The sequence below is a fragment of the Falco rusticolus genome, chromosome 4 (genome assembly GCF_015220075.1).
Source record: "Falco rusticolus isolate bFalRus1 chromosome 4, bFalRus1.pri, whole genome shotgun sequence".
Taxonomy (NCBI): domain Eukaryota; kingdom Metazoa; phylum Chordata; class Aves; order Falconiformes; family Falconidae; genus Falco; species Falco rusticolus.
This window is the reverse complement of record NC_051190.1, coordinates 92,118,956-92,141,507: the sequence shown is the minus strand read 5'-3', so window position 1 is coordinate 92,141,507 and position 22,552 is coordinate 92,118,956. Positions and strand designations below refer to the sequence as shown.

The window sequence follows — 22,552 nt, the reverse complement described above, 5'->3', positions numbered from 1 at the left end:
CTGTAACACCACCAGCCACACAGAGATGCTAATTCACAGGCAAACAACTTTCAGAATAAAGTGATTTCTTGCAAATGGTGAAGGTGGTACCATCTCTATATCACACCTGACTGTGAGACTGAATACTTTGCTACCCAGATTCTAGAAAAAAGCCAGATTACTATGAATTAAAATACTTTAATATATGTGTCCCCCTGTGATGAGATCAAACAGCTACAGAAGGAGAAACAATCACAGCCACAGACAGTGACTAAAACTGGCAAGGACTAGAGATGAAGTTGTAAGAGATCAGCAGCCCAAGGTATCTTTAGAGACCTGAGGTAACAGTGATGCATGGCAGACAAAAGCCAGAAACATACTTATAAAAATGTGAATTTTTGGCTACAGAATTCAGTAGCAAACAAAACACGGCTGTGCAATTTCTGTTGAAAAGGCAACATTTTATTCCAAACCTGCCTGTACAAACACAGTACGAGCTCCTCACCTACACGCCGCTATGAAAAGCCCTTGGTATCACTGCTCCTCTGTTGCTTCTCAGCCCTGTTATCTCCTTGAACTACAGCCGGGTCCATTAAGAGTTAATACAATGAGCAACATGAGACTGCTTAAAACAACCAGACAGTCATCACGATAAAGATCTCTGGAAAATATAAATGCTGTGTCTGGTTTAATCGTGTGCCAGGACTGCTGATGGTGTTTGAAGCTATTACACTCCGCACATAGACAGCGGTGACTGGTAGCAACAGGCAGCCCAGCTGGCTGGCCCACGGTGGCGTAAGAAACCAGACCATACTTCTTCAACAAATGCAGGAATCTTATGAAGGGCGTTCACCATCATCACCATTACATCTTTGTGATATATCAAGGAAGATGAGATTTCGCCCCACATAAATCTACAGGCACGATGTGCTTTGCCATCTGCATCAAATTGTCTCATTCTATCCACAGATAAATCTATACTAAATATTAGGGAAGCCCACGTAAGCAGGAAATAACCAGGGCAGTTATTGGAAAGGGGAAACAATGTTTCCTCAGAGTCCAGGCCCTGATCGCACCACGTAATAAAACACACATCTCAATTCTGAGCACCATCAAACGAGTGCAGTTCCCAAGAGAAAACTCTATTTCAGCTGCAGGCCGAGTTATTAAGAGTAAGGAGACACTTGTAAAGCCTCCAAACCCTTTATTTTCTTTATCTTTTCTGCTTCTACCCACTTCTGCAACCTCTGCTTCTTCTTTTAGTACCACATTCCATTTACTGGCGTTTATGTTTGCCATTCCCTCTACCAAAAAACGAATCCCTTCAGAAAAAACCCAAACATCCAACAAAAAATGCTAGTCATCTAAACCTCCACCTCATTTTCCTCCAGCAAAACTGAAGAAAGCTACCATATAACATGTTTTATCTGCTGCTCATAGTTTTATCACTGTTGAAGGAGAGAAGATCTGTAGCGGCAGCACCATCATCCCCAGACAGCAGAGGAGGAACTGTCCAGCAGCAAAGCACCTCCTGAGAGACCGCAGGGATCAGCTATGTGCTGACAGGAGAAAACCAGCCACGCTCCCCAGCTTCTCGATTAACAGCCACTTGCACCAGCTGTCCATTTTCTACTGAACATACCAGTCAAACCTCCAAAGGTTGTTTAATTTAAAACAGATGGAGCTTTTGTAGATGACACCTGAGGCACTTATTGGAATTACTGTCTATGTATACTAAAGAATTAAAGTTTCTTAACGAGAAATCATCAAACAGGTGCCAATGAAGGGGGGGGGGGGGGGGCGGTAAAGGCAGGAAACTGCATCTCTCCTTTACCTCCCCATGCTCGCTACAAAACCAAACTGAAAGCACTCTGAAGTCCCCAAGCATTTCCATTTCATTCCCTGTTCTCAACCAGAAAAACATGTTTTCCTCATGAACAACCATAATTTTAGCAACTCGAGCTGTAATTTGGTAGCCTGCCTTGTACAAGATCAAGTTCTGAGCTACACATATCCTACAAACCTCCTGGAATCCACTTATCTCAGTCGCAGTTATAAGGAAAGCCAGGCATTGATACTCAAATTTAGTAGCAGCAGTAAGAACAGTAGCTCCTGTCCTGAGAGGGAATCACAAATAGGTAAGGAGTCATGCTCAAAACACTGACACTTATCAACACAAAACAATGTAATGAGTGTCCCTGTCAGTTTATTTGCAGACTGCAACTCTTTTAGGTCTCCATTTCACTGGGGTCTCTTGAGATCAAATGTGTCAAAAGAAATTACAGCAAGGTTGTATAGGTCTAGTTTTTTCACAACTTTTCTCAGTCCTTCAGGTTTATGCCTCCCAGCATGCCAGAACTACATGTTGGTAAGACAACATCACCCAAGCAAGGCCTGGCACAGGCTTTCATTTAACTACTGTCACCTACGGAGCTCTGCTGGTTGCCATGTGGACTGGACACCTTGTTTACCCAGTAGGGTTTGTCAGGCTAGCACGAGGTCATGCACAAGTCCAAACAGCTTCTCTATCCTTGACCACAGGCAGTCCAGAACTGACATCCACATGTTACCGTATAAACCTATTTGTCACCAGGGTTTCAAATGAACAATAAAGTGAATAGATTAGGATGCAATGCAAACAATTTGCCATGGTGGTGAACGAAACAGGCATACAGTAAATAAAAGGAACGCTTAAGTGAAATACTTAATATATTTTAAGGCCACATCTTTTATCACCCATTGCAACACAAAACTATGTGATCAAGGAGATTTCCGATTGGAGGTTGGGGAGGTTTTTTGTTTTTCAGGGGTTTTGTTTTTGTTTTACTAGCTGTTACCTGAGGATAGCAGTGAAAGATCATGACCCCATTTCCACTCCTCCAGAATCTGCAGAGGTCTCTTTGATGTTTCTAATGTTAGGTAGACTCATGGATCGTATCACCTTTCTCACAAAAGCACAGGGATTATCTTTCTTCACTACTTTGCGATCTCCCTTACGCAAACAAATGACACTTCCTGCTATTCTTCCAACTGTGAAAAATAGCTGCTTGTATCATATAGAAAGCCAGAAGCTTTGTTTGTTAAGCAGCTGGTTTGCTTTAAGCTGTTGGTGTTTTTAAACAAAAATTTCTCTTGCTTACAAAAATAAAATTTCCCAGGAAATTACAGTTACTACCTTCACACTCCCAACATCAGCTAGAAATGCTACAATAAATTAAGTAGTTTCCTGGGCATATGTAGTTCTTTAATGAATTCTGTGTAGTACCCAAAACCTATAACATGGCTAGTGGGAAAGAAATTATTATTAGGTTAAGATAGAAATGCATATGGCTCCTTTTCATCCAAACTCAATACATTAAAGCCTAACCAGTGTGCTCACTTGAGAAAGACCAGAATTAGTAAACTCACAGCCATATTTTCTAAATAATGGTAATCTCATGGGTCTACATTTTGTTTAATGAGCTTTTCCACAGCAGAAAGCAAAGGTTCTTCTAGAAACAAAAAACAATGAAAGATACTTAGTGGCTTCCCAGAGATCCACACAACCTAACAGGACAGTATTTCCTCCTTGGTGGTCCCTGTATTTATTTTATTTTCTCTCAACAGCCATGCACAAAACATTGATAAAGACAAAGGATTAATTGTATCTCCTGCTCTCACAGTTTTTAGGTACAAAGAAGCTTCCTGGAAAAGTTTATACATTTTGGGATGTCTGGACCTGCTGGATTCTCAAAACAAGACAGTGCCAAGTGATAGCCGTTGAATTCCAGCCACATTCATCTATGAGACTATGTCCTTCAGTAAGGACAATAATCAACTCACCACACAGCCATACTTCCCACTAGTCTGGGGATACAGATTAGTGCTTGTAAGACAGGTGGTTTAAATAATTTTTAAATCTATTCTGTACATATCTTAGCTGAAAAGGAAACTGTTGTGCTTACTTTGCAAGCACAATGGTACCTGGGTGAAATTTCCTCAACAACTGCTGCCAAGCAAAGATACTACAGTCCTAGCAGACCCTGGACAAAGAGTTTGTCACAGGAAGAACAGACCCTTTCCATGCGCCAGCATGTCTGGAAAGCATTCTCTCTATCCCATAGACACATGTGAAATTAAGCTATGCCACTGCTGTTTTCAAGCCCAGATGTAACCCAGGGTGCTCCTCAAACCCAAGAGCCCAGCTGCTTCAGGACAGACTCCATGCTATCCTGTCACTCCCATGCAGACTGCATCTCCAGCCCCTCGTGCAGTCAGACCTTACACAAAATTAAGCATTAAACCTACTGTTCCTGCCAAAACAAAAATTTGCCTCCTTATTTTGAATATAATAAGTGTAGCAACAAACCAAGCCAGAAGAAGAACGAACTCCCCTGCAAATGCACCTGATCAAAAGTAAATAAAATATATATTCCTGGCACCAGGTCTTGAAGACCCAGTGGTCCTCAGACAGGCAAATTACATCAAGCAAAAAGTTCTGAGCTTCCACCCAAAAAACTTCATCTAACTGTCAAGGAAACAAAGAATGTCCGAAGTCAAGCAGCACCACTATAATTGGTTGAATAAATAAATAGATAAAAGAGTGGAAATGCAGAGAGGCCAACATAAGGAAGGACAGGAATGAACTGACCTTGACATATGCTAGGTAATGTTCACACTTTTCCTGCATGTATGACAGTTGTAACTTCTCTGTAATCTGCCCCACTGTCTCTCCAGAAGTCACAAAATAAACTCTGGGTTGCTGGCTCTTTTCCTTCTTTGCCACATCAGCTGTCAAGTTATAATTCAAACCTGTTTTAAAAAGGAAGAAGAAGAAAACAAAGGATGTCAGCGAACAATAGTTATTTTCTAACCACGTATCAATGGATCCTGTTGCCCCCAGGGCATATGTGCTTGAAGAAAGGTCAACCCTTGCAAGCCCTCAATCAATCACTTAAGTTTCCTGTGGCTGTACAAACCCAAATCCAATTACTAACGAACTCCCAGGTTTTGTGTTGCTACTTTCCCCAACCATTCCCCAGCCCATCCTTTCCCATAGGAAATAATGCATAAAAATACAGCTAGACACACACACTTAAGAAACAAAAGATGCTTAAACTACATTGCTAACAGAAAAAGCAAAACCACAACACAAGCAGCAGCTGCAGCCTCAAGCTTCGTTTTCCTTCTAGAAAAGCACAAACCATGCAAATGTCAGCCAGGATGTGACACTTCCTGATGATTACTTCTGTTGATTTGCAGTCATCTTAGCATTTAGATCTTAACTAGAGGTAGCTGCCTTGTACTCGGTATCCCCCTCTTCGATGTTACACACCCCTAGCAGTTCATAGAAGACATTCCCACAAACTAACGAGCTGTATCTCTGTAAATCCTGTTTCCTGCTGTTCTACAGGATAAGAAGCTTAATACAATCGGTTGGTTTGTGACTGCATGTATCTTGTGCCCAAAAGAAAACTTATTTGTTACCTGAAATAGTCGTACAGCAACTGAGTAATCCAAGCTGACTACAACTTTCCTTTTGGTAAATACAACAGGAGCAATGAAACTACAATAGAAGCATCAATGCTTGTTCTGCTGCATTCTACAGAGAGGGAAAATGCTGGCATTGAGGTCCTTTCACCCATCACAGACCACAGCCTGCATTGATTTCAGCTGTTATCAGGGCAATAATGGGAATACCATAAGACTGGCTCAATATAAATGGCTTAATTAGTTGATAAATACCAGTCAGCACCAGCTCCTGTGTTGATTCCTTACATATTGTAAGGTGCTTGCCAAATTATTGCTTTGGCTTTTATTTACAGGCTCTAAACACTGATGCCAGATAATATACTCCCCATAAAGGCAAACTTTTTGAAGCCAGAATTTTATAAACAATCAATGTAAATGTAACATATTCCTCAATCAGGGTCTCCAATACCAAATTTCAGCAAGGGATCTTTGCTGGATTTTGTTGTGTTTTTATTTGGTTTTGTGGTGGTGGACTGTTTTAAATCGATGAAAATCCTAATCTCTCTAAATTAACAGTGCTGTCAATGCTATCACCTTCAATCATTTCTCCACTAAAATTTCACTACGTTGAAGCATTTATTTAACGGTATCATAAAACTTGGTGCAAAAATCTTGGTGAACATTCATAATTCACGTAATTTAAACTGACCTCACTTCCATTTGCTGTGCGTCATATTCTGATGAAAAGCTTACTCACAAGTTCACACAAAGCAACCAGAGACATACCCTAGGTAGTAACAAAAGCCACAGCTGAGGAATCAGCCTCACTACCACCACAGGGCTCCACCTGAACTCTTTTTTTCCCTTGCTTTTGGCAGAATAATTTGCTTAAAAGAATAACGCCTTGAAAGTGTTTCAAACTCTGACAAGCTCAGCACCAAAAACTCTCACTGAAGTAGTGTGTGCTCAGTCCCACTGAAGAGCACCGCCTAAACAGGAAACACAGGGTTCAGCCTGTTTAAAATCCCAGCAGTCTCTTTCTTAACTTTTTTTTAGTTTTTTAAAGTGTGCACACCCCACACCCATCCCCAATTGTTTCCCTTCTGCTTTCAAGACCTCACATGCACACACGCATGCCAAGATCTGCACCCGTGTCCCAAGAATAAAGACAAGCAAACCCGTTAGCAAAACCAGGCCCTGCGTAGGCAGAGGCAAAGAGTCCCGTAGGGAGACACAGCCCTCTTCAAAGGAGGAGCACCAAAGGAAGGCAGGTCTGGAGAGCTTTGGAAAGCTTGCAGGGTTGCCTGGCCAGGTTCGGAGGCTCTCTGAAGGAAGCACAACATAGGACTGACACTGAACAATTCCTCGCTGCAGGCGCAGAGACACATCCCAACCCGAGGCCTAGGCCTCCAAGAAAAGCGATCCCAGCTACCATTTCTCCGAAACAGCAGTGGATGTTTTCAATCAAGCAGCATAGTTCCCATCCTCCCCCTGCCTCCCCTTTATTTTGACAACTTGTTTCTATGTTATATCCAATGATGTCACATCAGTGGAAAAACTGAAATATCATGAGTAAGGAGGTGTTGGGGTTTTTTTTTCCCCTCCCCAGCTTCATTGCTTCCAAAAAGCAACCAGGGTGGGGAGATAACTGTCCAAACTTAGCACTACTGCTGGTGTCAGTTCCTCCTGTGCACTCCAGTAGGAGACTGAGAAGCAAGTTTTCACTAGCAAATTAACTCTTCCAGGTAATGCCTTCAAATATTTGTCTAGCAGCTTTAAGCATATCTGGTTAGAAATGTTTCTGGGGATCTGACCACCCAATTTCACGTGGTCAAAACAAAACTCTGGCATGGATTTGATGAGCTCAGATGAATAGCTTGATTCTTCTAATTATTCCTCTTCCATCACTAAAGTTAAATGCCTAAAAGCTTCCATAACAGCTATCTCTGAGAAATTTTTGGTCATACCTGTAAAAGGACCATCAGCCAGCAGACCAAGCAAGTTACTCCAGCAGTAACAGATGCACCAAGTAAATGGCAGCAGGCATTTTAGAATGGATTTTCACCCTAAGTGTCACACACATACACATGACGCAAGTCATGCCCCTACTAAAGGCAGCTCTGAAGTAGACAGAAGTGAGGAGGGATTGAAACAGGGCAGCGATTTCAGTGAGCTAAAACAGGGATCACAGCTGGCTGTGCTAATGGAGGGGTTACACACCCTGAGCCACCCGGCACATCTCTTCATCACCCACTCAGATGATGCTACAGCACACAAAAAGCAGACGGCAAAATGCCCAGCAGGAATAAGTACATCCATAAGTGCTAGTTAAACTACTAGCTACAGTGCTGATTCGCAGGCGGGAGGGGAGGCACCACAAGGAGAAGATGAAGAACTTACTGAATAATAAGAAAAAGCCATTGGAAGAGGAATGTGTTTCTTTGTGGTCTCTACCAGTAATGATGAGAAAATGATTCACGAACTTTGCTTGCTGAGAAAATCATTAGGTAATTAAAGTATTAAAAAAAATTGCCCTAGCAAATGAAAACATAGGACATTCTCCCCACCCTCTTCCAAAAAGCTTTGCTTTTCCCCTTGCTTCAAACCTTGTTTCAAATACTCCCTTATAGTGTCGTCCCTACTAAGTAGGGAACCATCCTTGCTGTTCTATACACTGAACAACAGCTCCCTACAGCATCCCTGCTTCTGAGCCGTTCAGAGGGCAGCAGCCCTGACACAGGCCTGCATCCAAGCAGACTAGAAACACTAGAGACAGACAGAAATAATACTCCTGCACCAGACTACAGCAGCCTACACATAAGAAGAGGAGTGTCCACTTTGGTCAAGTTTTGGATCCAACATGTTTCTCCAGTCCTAGAAACATATTCAACCACAGTGAAAATATCAAACAACCTGCCAGCCCACACTAAATCTCACACCAGTCTTCCAGGCAACAGTATTTGGGACATGAGGACTACCCTAGACGCAGATCAACACACAAGTGATGCACATCTCAAGTGAAGAGCACAGGAGAAACTCTGAAGCAGTATCTAGTGCATCTAACTCTAGCCAAATGCCCCAACCCCTTCATTTCATAGCCACTAAAATTCACCTATTTCTCATCCTGGCACCATTATTATTGTTATTATTATTGTAGGGGAAATTATCCAGACAGTGAGTGCAAGTTTACTTCCATTCTCCTGCAGGGATGAATGCAGAAGCAGCACCTGATGCAGAGATGCCAGCAGCCTCTGTTTTCTTGTCCTAGTCACCCAGGAGTGCAGGGTCTGAACAGGCTGAAGCTTGCTCATCCAGGCTACGAAAGGCCTTTCCCTCATCCCTGCCCTCCCTGCAGATACAGAGACCTCAGAGGAGACAAAGCAATGGCCCCTCAAGTGAGGGAGGAACAGCTTGAGTAAGATTCTGAGATGAAAGGGTGAAAACTTAAAATACCATATTTCTCACACATCCAAGACGTACCAGAGGCTGTCTCTGTTGGTGGGTTTATGACTAGATGCTCAGCTTTCCAGCAAGCGCTGAGGCAGAGTGAAGGGTCAGACAATGCCTGGCACACAGTGCAGAGTGCATGCTTCACTTGGGCATGGCTCTTTGTTCAGATGAAAACCCTTCAGCAATAAATTCATACTTCTGAAGACCATAGTCTGCAAAGAGTATCCACAAAAGGGATGGGAATTACACTGTCTTTGGCAGTATCAAACAGTATCTATGAACACAGATCCTCAAATAGCTGTTACATGACCAGCAGTATTGCAACTACCACTAGAATTGAGGGGGGGGGGGGGGGGGGCAGGGGGGCGGGGAGCGGAAGGAAAAGAAAAGAAAAGGACAGTAGGGGAGGTATATATGCTTATATGGAAGTGTGCAGCAGTGCTAGATTAAGACAACTTCCCTTCACATGCCAGTTAACAAAATAACCACACATTCAAATAAGCATTGAAGATAAACATTTGCACAGAAGAATGCTGCCTGTACGTTCCGCTTGGCTTTCTAAACATTATGTAGTAGGTTACCAACTTCAGCTGCCCAAAAGCAAGAGCAACACCCAGCTTTTCACCAGTAAGCAGCAGCCTTGAGTGTCCATACTGACAAGCCTTAGGGGAGCAGTGTTTCCAGTGAGCACTGTGTTCTCCCTACCTGACTTAGCAGATTGCCCCCAGACATCCAGAGATGAGATGATCCCCAGCACTTTTAGCCACAAACCTTTGACACAGCATTTTAATATCTCCTTTCAGAGGTGTTACGGCCTTTCAGAATCCGAACTGGACAATTATGCATTTACAGGGATATTCTTTTTTTTTTTCTCCCCACATTTAACCACACAGGAGAGGAACCACTGCAGTATTTCCATGAATTGTTCCACCCTTTGTTAATTGACACTCTTCAACTGCAACATAATTAAAATGGCCTGACCTGATTGTTAGACTACAAACTGAAAGCTTATTTGAGGTATTTTATCCAAATCATATCCCCAAGGAGTTTTATACAGTCAGATAGTTCTGGCTGCAGTTTTTTCAAGACAAATCATTTTGCTAGAAGCATTGTATAAAAGGACAATGGTTGGAAGTTTTATAATCATTCACTTAATAGTCAAAAAATTCCTTGTAATGACATAGATGTTACTTGCCAAAGAAGATGCACATGTGCTTTCACCACAATAAATCATTGGGAGTACAGTTTGTATCACAACACAGGGGAATTCAATTGGCTCTTACAAGACATGATGAACAGGAAGATAGGTCTTTTGCAAACAAGGGGAACAGATATTTAGACTGGGGGAAAAAAAGGCAGCTCACCTCTTAGCCACAGCTCCAGAGACATGAAATTAAAGCAAAGGACGCATTTTAAGCAGTACTCCCAGGAACATAAGAAAACCTAGTTATTCAGAAAATCTATTAGGTAATTTTCAGAAAGGAATTAACACCCCTGGAGCACTCAGAGATAAGTGTTTTCTTAACGGACAGAGTACCAGGCAGTACAAAAACTACTCTATCAAAGCACGTATTTGTCTGCTGAGAGTCATCATTTACAGGCAAGGAAAAAGTGCAAAAAGCAACTGAAGTCTCAATTGCACCAATATGTTAAAATCCAGAGGAACCTTAAATTTAGTAACTCCACTCTTTTGAGCTGTTCAGGTGACAAAGTGACAAACTGCAGAGAGCAACTTCAATAAACAGTTTGTAGTTCTCACTCCATGTGAATGGCAGGAGAAGTAACAAGAAGCTGCCACCTTCTCAGACTCATTTAAAATCCAAATACTGCAGCAGGCTCTGCCTAAGGGGATGCAGAGATGCAACTCTTACTCTTTCAATTAGCGGCTCAGAAAGGCTGGGGCACAAAGCAGGAAGAGGCACTGCTTCCCTGAGCTCCTCATCAGATCCACTGAAAAAATGCAGCACAGTTAGACTGAGGTATCTTCCTTAAGCAGCACACTACAAGTCCTCTGCCATTCCTAAAGCATGGTGAAAGTAAAATACCGTGGCTGAATTAAATAAACCCAGACTTTACAATATTTAGAAACACTGTATCTATCCCACACCGCTTCAGGCAATACCCTAAGACTTCTAAACACTGGGATGTAAAAGACTTCAGTGTTATTTCAACGCAGCCAAGACCTAAGGTGTGTAATTGTGCAAGCCTTTACACAATTCCATTCATCCAAGAAACTCCATGTGTTTTACAGAGACTAACCTGGAAGATATTTTGACATCAGTAAAATACTGGGCTGTTTATAATAATTTTCCAGACAAGTAAACTGATGTACAGAAAAGGATTCGCTCGTGTCTGGTAGGTATTCAGATTTATAGAGCTCTGTTTCAAGAGCTCCTTGTAGAGTTTCAAAACCTGTTAATCTGGAGCAAATCACAGCTGCTTTCTGATAGCATTGAGAGAGGGTATGAATACAAAAATGCATTATCAAGAGGTAAACAGGGAATATTGAACTTATAACACACCAATTGCTTCTGTGTTCTCTATCCTCACAGTAAGCCCAAGGACACATTTCCCTCCTTTCCCTGAGGAAGAAACTGCCCTAGTATTAAATCAGCTTCACCAGAAGGTAAAAGCATGCCTAAGAAATTTCTCAGGGAGCCTCCAACTTTCTGGAATTGTATAGCTCAGCTCACCTCAAAACAACTTATTTTACATAAAAGCTCTGTAACTGACTCCAAAGGGAGCCCTCAACTCCAGGTCAACCTGCTAGCATGCCCAGGGATGGTGCAGACACCTTACCTATTTCTCCAGGAACACGCTTGCCACTGAAGCGAAAGCATGCTGTGACATTGAGGCAGTTCACTGGCTGCAAGCCATCATGGCACTGAGGAGCTGTGATATTGATGGATACAGGCAGGAAAATGGAGATGTCCATGGTAATGACAGGCCTGGATCTGGAGATCAACAGAGAAGTGGAATTGAGTGATCATTCAGAGGGAAGTTCTCAACCAAAGGAAAATAAATTCCGTAAACCACATGATTTCAAGCAGACATGAAAAATAAGAGAGTGCATTTCAAATGTAAGATAAATTAGCACTTGACCTAGCTGGCAAGTACTACTAGTGTCTGAATAAAAACCAAAATGTCAGCTTGAAGTTCAGTGCTCAGATACAGACTGCAGGCAGGCATCTGGGGAAACTTAACAGATGATAATAGTGATAATACTCTCCAGCAAAAGTTGCATAAAGCCTTCGGGATGACTGAAGAGGATTACAAAAGTAGCACAATGGCAACCAAGGACAACATGCTCATGCAAGTGAGACTGCTTGCTAAGCAGTCTAGATGACCAGGAACAGGTAAGTGGAGACAAGTGGAGACCTTAGGTTTTCAGAGAATGGTCTACAGTCAAATTGGTGGCCTGAAAGTCAATGAGGGAGCACACGGGTAGGAGATGGATCCATATACAATTTTTCTGGCAGTACAAGGGCGACAAAACCCACCAAATTCATGTTTTCTGGAGGAGGGAACATTTGGCTGATTCCCTCCTGGCAAGTGGTAAGGATTGAATACTGTTTTCCTGCTGCTGAACTCTGTTCACCTGGTGCACTGTGAACAAAAGCTTTCTACCCTTGCAATTCCACCACCAGGTCATTGCTACAATTATTCCCAGCTGAAGACCATCTTGGCCAGAATCACAGAGCAAGCCAAGAGCCATCAGAGCCCAGGTGGGTCTCCTCCGTCATACAACATGGAAGCCCCACCAGCTTGGTGCAGAAAACCAGCCCAGAAACCCAGGCTCTCCTGAGCCATCCCCAGCACAGGACTTCAGCTCAAAAATTCACCGAGTGTTATTCTTCATGGTTTCAATTCTGCACATGTTCAACATGAACATGTTCTTCCAAAACCAACTCCAGTATTAAAAAAAAATGTGCAGCAACCAGCAGATTCACTTCTAACGTAGTCCCGGCAGCCATGCAAAGCCAGACCACGCAAGTAAACCACTTCAGGACTCTCACTCCACAAGCCACTTTATTCGGAGGCAGGGGAGAGGGGGGAGAAGAGAGTGGGGGCTATGGTTACACCTAATTCATATTGAGTGGAACAAGATTCACATCAATCTGTAAGACAGCTGCTTGGACTATTTTACCACAAGCTGAAATAACAGTGCAAGTTCACATTTTCAGATGGAGGACGAAGATAAATACTAACTCTAGAAATATATAGAGAGGCGGGGGAAGGGGGAGAAGAAAAGGAGGAAAGAGAGTGAGCTTCCTTGGATCATTTCACACCTTCAAAAAAACCTCTTTCCAAATGCTTGGGGAGACGTAAAAGAGTAAATGCTATAACTGATCTAAAAAAACAATACTTCTCCAGCCATGTTGCACTGTGTGATTTTTCCTTAACATTAGCTCACTTGGTTATTCACTGGGAAAAAAAACACCCAATGCATCTGTCAAATGGCCATACACACACACGAGCAATACAACAACGATCCACCCCAAGTCACCGCGGCTTCCACCAAAGCCTTTAATGTCACTTGGCAAAACATGTGTTGGTTTTGGCTAAAGGACTTCACAAAGGCTTCTGGAAGGGTAAGGGTGAGGAAAAAACCCCAAAACTTATTTCTTTATCCTAATCTGAATCTAAACAGCAAGAAGGACACATGTAAATCGCCAGTAGCAGCAATTAATCAGGCTGCCCACAAAGTCAGTTGGTAATGTGTTAATTTCCTCTGAAATGCACAAGCATGACTGAACACGTGGACAGAGGTCACCATGCTGTTGTGATGCATGTTGTTTTAAACATCACAGCAAGCCTTTCAGATTCCACCCCCACCCCCCAAGTAACAGTAATGCCAGAGAAAAATGCACAGTTTTCTTTCTAGTAGTTTCAGAGATACAGGGTTGCAAGATCCCATCTGGGGCATGGCACACCTTTTCACAGAAGCAGCAACTGGCTGTGCACGATGAAGGAAGAGAAAACTCTTCAGAAGACTTGACCACCTGCCACACTGATCATCAAGAGCACTTCTTCCACTCCCTCCTTTTTGTTTTTGTTTTGTTTCACAGATTCAAATGGAAACAGAGCCAAGTTTTTCCTGCCTTGAACAAGAAAGCAGGCTGGCACATCCATTCTGCAGCTCCAGCATTTGTCTTGCCCGTCTCACCACACCCCTGTGTCTTCCAATGAGATAAAGGAGTCCCTAGTGACATCTAGGTATTGACAGGATTTTTCCATTAAATATTAACAAGTGTAACAACAGCGCTACTGGCATAATACAAACTTCCTGTTCTCTTCCCCAGGTCTGCGTATCTCAAGCCTGCTCCTACTCTAACTCTCCACTTGCATAATCTGGTGAACCAAACTGTCACACCTCTCTCCATCAGATGAAACAAGCAATTGCACTTAACTCATATACCCGAAACAGCACCCCAAATCCTGTGTGCATTGAAAATGTCCCTGTATTTCATTTCCCTGAAGACTCCCATTTCATTCTGCATCCCATTATAACTTGCAAAATTACTCCTGGCATCATATACAGCTGGCTTTTTACTCAACTGCATTCCCTTAAATCATATTTTATTTACTTTATGTAAATGTATGAACAATAAAAAAGCCTGCTTATAAATTCAGAGCAACCTTTCTAAAGAGGCACTGAGATGCAACACATCTCCTTCTGGCTCTAACCCTTTGTTTTCTTCATAGTCTTGGGAGTCCTATGTATTGCCATCCCTTGCTATGCTGTTTAAATTAGGTTGTACATTACTTGACATCATCCGTGTCTAAGGTTCTACTTAAAAAGTAATCCAGCTTGCTGCTTCTGACCACAGTAACTTAGGGAGAAAACTGGAGTGGTGGAGGACTCAGACCACAAAAGATATAAACAGAAAACAGACAAAGAGAAGACAACAGCAGATGAAAAAGATGTTCATCTCACCTCAGAAGTACCACATTGTCTGACAAGAAGGCTCCAACAGTCATATCTGAAATTTTTATAATATTGAGGCAGTTACAAAGGAGGCACAGAATGCAGTTGGCTCAAAACAGTCGCTAAATTGCTGAGCATATATCTAAAAAAAGCATTTTTCTGACTTAAATCAGCCAGTTGGTCCCTTCAAATATAATTATGTCATAAGTATTATAACTGGAGAATTAGATCTGTGATTTTACTTCACTTCTACTTCACTGTTTGATTTTGATTATTACTATTATATTATTGTCTACATTATTTTTTAAAACATTGTCATCATGACTGAGTAGCTTCCAAGAAACTTACAACCTTGGCCAGATACTGAAATTTTCTACTTTAATATCTTGGTCCTTCATCATGACTCCCCAAACACCTGAATTAAGCAATCAGCTCAAATTCTTACCAAGAGCTTCAAATAACAAAGGGAAAAGGAAAGAAAATGCTCAGCTTCATTGGCTTCCCACAATGGTAGGAACCAGCAACCTGAAAATGATCACCTCTGCTCTTTTCTATCCTGTGGTCGCATTTCCCTAGTACTCTCACTGCCAGAGCAGCAGACATACCTGGATAACCATTGCTATCCATATCAACTCCCCCTGATATGGACTGGCCAAACATGCGCAGCATCGGGTTTATTGTTTGCCCAGACAGCTTCTGCAGCAGAAAACACGGGAGAGAAATCAGTCAGTAACACAAAGCATCCTTCAATAAAGTAAAAAACCCCAAACAAACAAAAAAACCCAACCACAACCCAAAACCACAAACCCTCCAAAACCTTCAAGCCCTATTTTCATGGTCACCGGGGCTCTTTTCCATGGGCTGGAAGTGCCACACATCTGCAGGCTCACACTGCACCCACGCAGCCCTGAGCAGGAAGGCTGTTGACTGCAGGAAGCCCTTCTGCTCTGGGCTAGGAGGAGGCCAGTGTTGACTGGGAGTAAAAAACACACCTGCATTACAACCCTCATGCAGACCCAAGCAAAATAAAGAACACATCAAACAGATTTCTTGCGGGAGGGGCGGGGAGGAAATTTAACTGCACCCTAGAGATTTTCTCACTTTTTTTTTTTTCTCTGCATTACCTTTATTTCTGTAAATAAAAGTTTTAATGGCATCTTCACAAAATTAATGATTAATTGAAACAGAAAATCCTGCACAGCCATTCCTTTGCACAGAGTTTGCCAGCATACTCAAAATCAAAATGATTAATTTTCATCCCACTTGGAAATTCTGGTTTCCATCAGCTATTATGCAGTATTTTGTGTCAGTTTGGAAGCTGCATCTCATTTCTGCCTCCCCAACTCAAAGATTAATTAACTTCTAACATAGCTTCTTTTTTTTTTTCTTAATTACTAAAACAAAAACATTATCTAAACGTTTTGAATTGCAAACACCTTTGTCTGAAGCAAATTAATATATCAAAATCTCATTTTCTAAGAAGGCAATCAGATGTATCCCAGCTCTCATTCATTATGCTGGGCCACCAGTGGAAGACCTGAACTCAAACCGACATCTGACTGCAGAAGTTACAGACAGAGGAAACCTATCCCATGAAGTAATTTTGAGGCTGTTGGTGGTGCTCCACAGCTTGTGACATGCAACCAGCTTTTCCTGGCCCTCCCATAAAAGGACATAATATTGGACAAAAGGTCAGACAGGAAATTCATGGGGAAAAAAAAGGCAAGTTGAGGGGAAGAAAGATATCCTGCAGTCCTGACAACCAGTTAAAAGGGAAGCCAGTGCTTCACCGTGTACAGATGTCCTTTTCCTACTTGTGGGCAGATAAGATTAAGACAACTGGAAGTAACTTCCTCCCCACATTACACTCGATACATTCACATTTTTGGGGGGTCCCAGTCAGGGTGGTAAATCCCGCCTGCAGACATCCCAGTGGACATCTGCAGGCTATTATGGCCTAGAAGGCAGAGGTATAATGCTGCTCTGCTTTTAAGTGCCATGAATGAAAACAGCAGGCCACAAGGCCAATTAAGCTGCTCCTGCTCAAAGCCACCACTAAAGCTGCTGAAGGGACGTGAGGGAACAACATTGATCAGCAATTTAAATGATGAAGGAGGGGACACAAAGTGAAAAGGGTGAAAACATATACCCTGCAGTCCCCCTTCACCTCTCAGCTTATTTAAAAAAGGAAATCCAAGGCATTAAGATGGCTCAGGAGTATAGTAATAAGATACAAAACGTCTTTCACCTCTGGGTTCAACTCCAGGGCAGGCAGGTAAAGAGCTGGATTGTTACACAGCTTTTTTGATTGCACATGGGAGATGAACTGGTGGTGTGCCTGGTGCCCTGCAGCACACACTGGGAAATGGCACCGAGACACTGCCCGTAAGTGGTGCCCCCTCAGCTGCCTCAGGCCAGGGGACAATAAAAGGAATGGTATCAAGAGTCAATGACCACAGTACTCTGCCACCTTCTCAAGCTGGGCTTTGTCCCACTGACCAAGCAGAGAGGCAAACACTATGTCTGCTGGCCTTGGTCCAGTGGGGAGGGAGAGATTGCAAGCCGGACGTTTCACTTCCCACCTGCTGATCTAGCCTCATTCAAAACTGTAAAATTTTCCCATGAATGACGAAAAAAAGATAAAAATCTGACCCTTTTCAGCAAGAATTGGAAATCTCCAGGTTTTCCAACAGCCAGAGAAGAACAGCAAGAAATGGGCAGAAACCTCCACATGCCACACAGTAATGCATTTCAGAAATATCCAGAAAGTCATTCAACATCTTTTTTTTTTCTAAAAAGCAGCACATGGCATATACACGGTCAAAGGAAGAAGGACTAAACTTCTATGGACTGTTAGAAGAGTCTCCAATATAACCACTAAACTCTTTAATTCTGCTTAAAATGATTTACCATGAAGGATCCCACCCAGAAACAAAACAAAACAACCAGAACTTCAAACACATGGAAGGAGGGAATATTCAGGCTCCCTGAAAAAAAGAAACATGCTAGACAGAAACCAGGGGACACATGTTGGGCAGCATGAGCACAAAATTAATCTTCTCTACCGCCTGGCTACAGCAGCTAAATTGCACTGTGTCATCTCTGCACAAGATGCTATAGCATATCCCAGCTGAGACTTCACTTCACAGTAACGGTTAGGGGAATGGCACCCAAGAACGGCCTTGTGATACATTGTCACATCGCAAGGAGGAGGCCAACAAGATGGGTAAAGAGGCTTCTGCAGGGCACAAAAGAAAACTGACTACCTCTTCCTTCTCACTAAGCCTGCTTCTGCAGGAAGAAAATGCAGCCTCCTAACTCCCCACTGGGCTCTCCATAATTTGTATGCTCAACGTCTCCATGTTTTAACTTCTTCTCTGTGGCAGTATTATTTCTAGAAACTGACAGTCAAACCCTAAGACTTTATTTGCTTCAAAAAGGAAGCTACAGCTGATAGCTATAACAAAAGATAGCGAAAAATATCTTCTGACTAACATAACTTTACCCTACAAGCATAGATATTGAAAAACATCGGGAGAAGCCACCTTCACACAGGACTGAGAAAAGAATGTAGAGCTATGACAAAGCTACCCATAAAGGGACCCCTAAGTATGGTTTATTTCTGCAGGCCCTGGGAAAGCGACTTCAGATAGGTATCATAAACAACAACGTCACATACCATAGAGTACTGAGGTACGATACCATTGGCATCCCCATGGTAGATGTACACTGCTCCTATGTAGTTATCCTCCTTAGGTGCTCCAATGGCAACATCTGTAGAACAGTACAGATTATAAACATTTCATAATTCATTCCATTAATCCAAATTTCTCCCAATTTTAGAAGCCAGCTATCCATAGGAAAATAACTCCCCATGACAAAGATGATCAGCAGCTCACGTGAACCTGGCTAGGAGGAACTGTTTGATTTAAGGAAGAACTCATGTTAAGATAAACTTAAAAAAACCCACAAATGTATACGAATTTGCACATGCATGTGGCTCTGCTGTGCCTAATTAGAAATGTGCTTGTTATGAAAATGTGTTTATTAACTAGCAACCATGATCAAAAAGTTATTTTAGAATCCTTTCATATCAAAATCTCCAACCCAGGGCAACACCAGCTTTGTGAACCAAGACAGCATTGGCAAAACATTTATTGTAGTATTATATTAAGTTTGCTTGAAAATCCAAGGCTCCAGAATGAGGCTGGGTATATCAAATGGATAGGCAGGAAGAAAAAAAGGCTGCTGAGGGTGCACTTTCAAATTACATTTGATCCCATTTAACTGCAAACTCCTGCAGAAAGAGTGCTCCCACCTCCCATTCTCCTCTCTTCGTCGGATCTAGTGACTACACAGCTGCTAACATTAAACTCTTCCCAATGGCTTCATAGCCACGGACTGATTCAACACACTCTGCTCTCTCTCCATCACAGTCGACCCACAAGAAGCAGCAAGAACACAAAAATGCATGTCCAGGTGCAGAGCAAGAGCATGCCTACCATCTGTGAGGGCAATCTGCAACGTTTGGATTAGGCTTAATGGGCTACCATGCCCTGAGTGGGCTGGAAAAAATCAATTCAGGCACACAGAGTAAGTCATCCTTTGTTTGGAAGTCCTTAATCTGCACTGCCAGAAATCAGGGCAGAAAGGTGCCAGCGTCAACACTTTGCTCTCACCTATTGCTATCACAGCATCGGGCCTCACACCAAGTAGCCTTCAAAAGGAGCAGAGATAGAATAAAGCAAAGAGAGAAATTATTAATAGAGTACATGCTATCAAGACTGAGAAGCTACTTCTAAATTACACATCATGCTAAGAAACGTGATTAGGTCAACAAAACTGGAAAGGCTTGAAGACATAAGGAAATGGGAAAGAAGAAAGAAGTCAGACATAAGTTTTGTTTAGGTTGTGGGTATCTAAAGCCTTTTATAAACCATACAGGGAAGAAGAAAATGCAACAGGCAAGAAAAGCAATGCAGTGTTAATGAGATTGGGGTGCAAGCTGCAAGGACATGAACTAAACCCACCTCAAGGACAATCAGTTACAAAAGACTTTTGCAGACAAATCCTACACAAGCACATATAACCTTTGTGCAAGTCCAGGGTTTGGAGGAGCAATAGATGCCACATAGCACCCAGCCATGCAAGCAGACTGGCAGTGCTGCCAGTCCTGCTGGCATTTCCAAAGAAACATCCCAGGAAGAAAGCACACCAACCTGGGAAGCCATCATCATCAATGTCACCAAGGGCAGCCATGCTCTCCCCAAAGTGTGCGTTGTAGGCGCTGTCACCGTCCAGGACAAGCTGCTCTTCCAGCACTCCCTAGCAAGCAGGAAATAAAAACAGTGTCAGGGAAACGGTGCAAGCCCTGGATGAGGTGAGCTTTCCCACGGGACGTGCCCATGCACTGTGGGAAGCAGCTGGGGCAGAGCTGCAGCCTAGCTCTCACCCTCACTACACATGGATCACCTGGGTGCTAGAAATAGTATTTATTTGGATGTTTAACCTTCTGTCTTTTTGTTTTAAGGGAGGTGGGGCAGGGGGGTGAAGAAGCACACGAGTGATACAACTAAAATGCTAATTTAACTAAATGATAACCCAATGATGTAACTAAAAGCAGTCATAGGGCTTGGTGAGCTCATGAAGGTTTCCAGATGCCTAAAACGTAACAGCCCAGAGTTTGTTCTGCTGGCAGATTACATCTGAGGAGTGAAATCCTCAGTCCAGGCTTATTCAGCTAAACTCCAATGAGCTGAGGAGAATTCTCCCCTAAGCAAAGAACATTTGGGCAATTGGATTTGAAAACTCTTTAAGTATTGGACAGAGGGATTAAAGCAAAGTCCCCCCAAAGCCTTCTGAAATTAAGAATAAGAAAAGAGATTCAATGAAATAAACATTCAGAGGAAAGTTCAGAATAAAGTAGCTTTGTACTCCTATGCCATGAGAAGCCTTATATGGATCTGGTATTTCTTGACCACCCAGTTTCTGGTCAGATACATAAGCTTTAGTTTCTTGCAGTCTTCCCTCAAGGGGAAAGGAACATTTCCACAAGAAAACAACATTTAGTTATGCAATCCAACTTTGTACCCACCTCAAGGGTTGTTTTGGTTTGGTTTTGCTTCCTTTGTGAATGAGAGTAAACTGCCCTCTGGAACATGTAATAAAATCTTTTTCTTGGCTGCAGGGAGTTGCTGACTTTAAGAAAATCCCACATAATGAAATTGAAACACAACAGAGAGGAGACAGGCAGGCCTGTATGTGCAACTCCTTTCTTTGCAGTCCTCACAGGGAAGGGCAAAATATAAGTGTATTAAATCTAGTATGACTATGCATGCTTGTATTACAATGCAGTTTGCTCTGATCGGCTGCAATGACTTCTTAAGCAATGGTGCTTGCAGTATGAAACAGTTTGAAATGTCCAAGTCCCAAAATGAAACCCACAGTCCTGCAAACCATTGCTGCTGTAAGTAATTCTTGCTGCAGGAGCATAAGAAACTCCTGCTAGCTTCTTGGCTGTTTTATTAAAAAAGATAAATAACTTATACACACTCTCACTGTGAGCAGGAAATGTGGGCTATTTGCTTGGCCTGAGGGCCCAGCAGCAACACTTCAGTATAAGAACTGGGAGAGCCTGCGGATCAAACTGAAACAGTAAAGCTCCTTTAAAGGAGAAGTGATAACAGAAAATAAAATTACACGAAAAGCAATTCTGAAGTCTCCCAAATGCTGCCTGTCAGACTTGTGGTGAATGTTAAGTCCAGCATAAACAAACTCCATACATCAAAGTTCACAAGATACTGATGAAACCAACAAGTTTCATTTTAGTCCATAACAACTTCTTTGAGACAGCAGGTTTGGGACATGAACAATTATTAAATATTTAATAAGATGTAAGACCCCATTGTTTTCCTATAAATACAACATGAGAATGATCTTGTTTTGCCCATGCAAGTAAGTTCAGACTTCTCCAACACTGTTGTTGGGTCATGTGAAATTCAACAGTTCCAGCTGATAGGAACTTCCCCTGAAGTCGATCTGTGGGGGATAATGTAAATATAACACGAATTCAATCTCTGATTTTTCTCCACAAGGTCTCCTAAATCCCCAGACATTTGTGTTCTAATTTGTAGGTCCTAATGACCACCCAAAACACAAAGGAAACTCAGTCAAAGCTGCTGAGTCTTACTTGGGTTTGGCATCAAATTCATGTAAAGCCACAAATACCACCAAGTTTCAACACAAAACCAGAAACTTGCCCAGACCTCCTCGAAAGATTCACAGCTCTGTGATAAATGTGGGCTGGCATATGGGAAACCACGATACCAGATGAGTTTTCCGTGACTTCATCCTCTGCCAGAGACCTCCAGAGCCCAACTATTTGAGACATCAAGTTTCACCAGGCAGTGCTGGAAAGACATTAGCGTTACCCTGCCCAGACCCACACCCTCATCCCTTACCAAGTCATCTCCTGTACATACTCACGTTTCCTCTGTTGATATAGACTGTGACTTGACCCTCATCTCTGATCTCAGAAAACATAGGTGCTCCGACCAGCAGGTCTGACAACCCGTCAGAGTTCAGATCAACTGCACATAAGGAGGAGCCAAAGTAAGAGCCCATCTGTAACCAAGCCGAGTCACAACAAAGCATTCAGTATCTGCCCACACACAGGAGGAAATCATTTAGGCTTTCTTTTTTTTTTTTTTTTTTTAAAATCGATGACTTGCTGCTTTATCATTC

General features: G+C 42.4%; 1 protein-coding gene across 1 annotated transcript in view; it reads right to left on the bottom strand.

Moving 5' to 3' along the window:
- Positions 1–22,552, bottom strand: part of ITGA9 (integrin subunit alpha 9) — a 230,376-nt gene that overhangs the window by 173,334 nt on the left and 34,490 nt on the right. The window contains exons 9-15 of the mRNA XM_037385011.1: positions 22,295–22,432; positions 20,029–20,134; positions 18,489–18,583; positions 15,415–15,505; positions 14,819–14,864; positions 11,680–11,834; positions 4,610–4,770 (exon numbers count right to left, since the gene is read on the bottom strand). Of these exons, the coding sequence (XP_037240908.1) occupies positions 4,610–4,770; positions 11,680–11,834; positions 14,819–14,864; positions 15,415–15,505; positions 18,489–18,583; positions 20,029–20,134; positions 22,295–22,432 (792 nt within the window). The remainder of the gene's footprint in view (positions 1–4,609; positions 4,771–11,679; positions 11,835–14,818; positions 14,865–15,414; positions 15,506–18,488; positions 18,584–20,028; positions 20,135–22,294; positions 22,433–22,552) is intronic.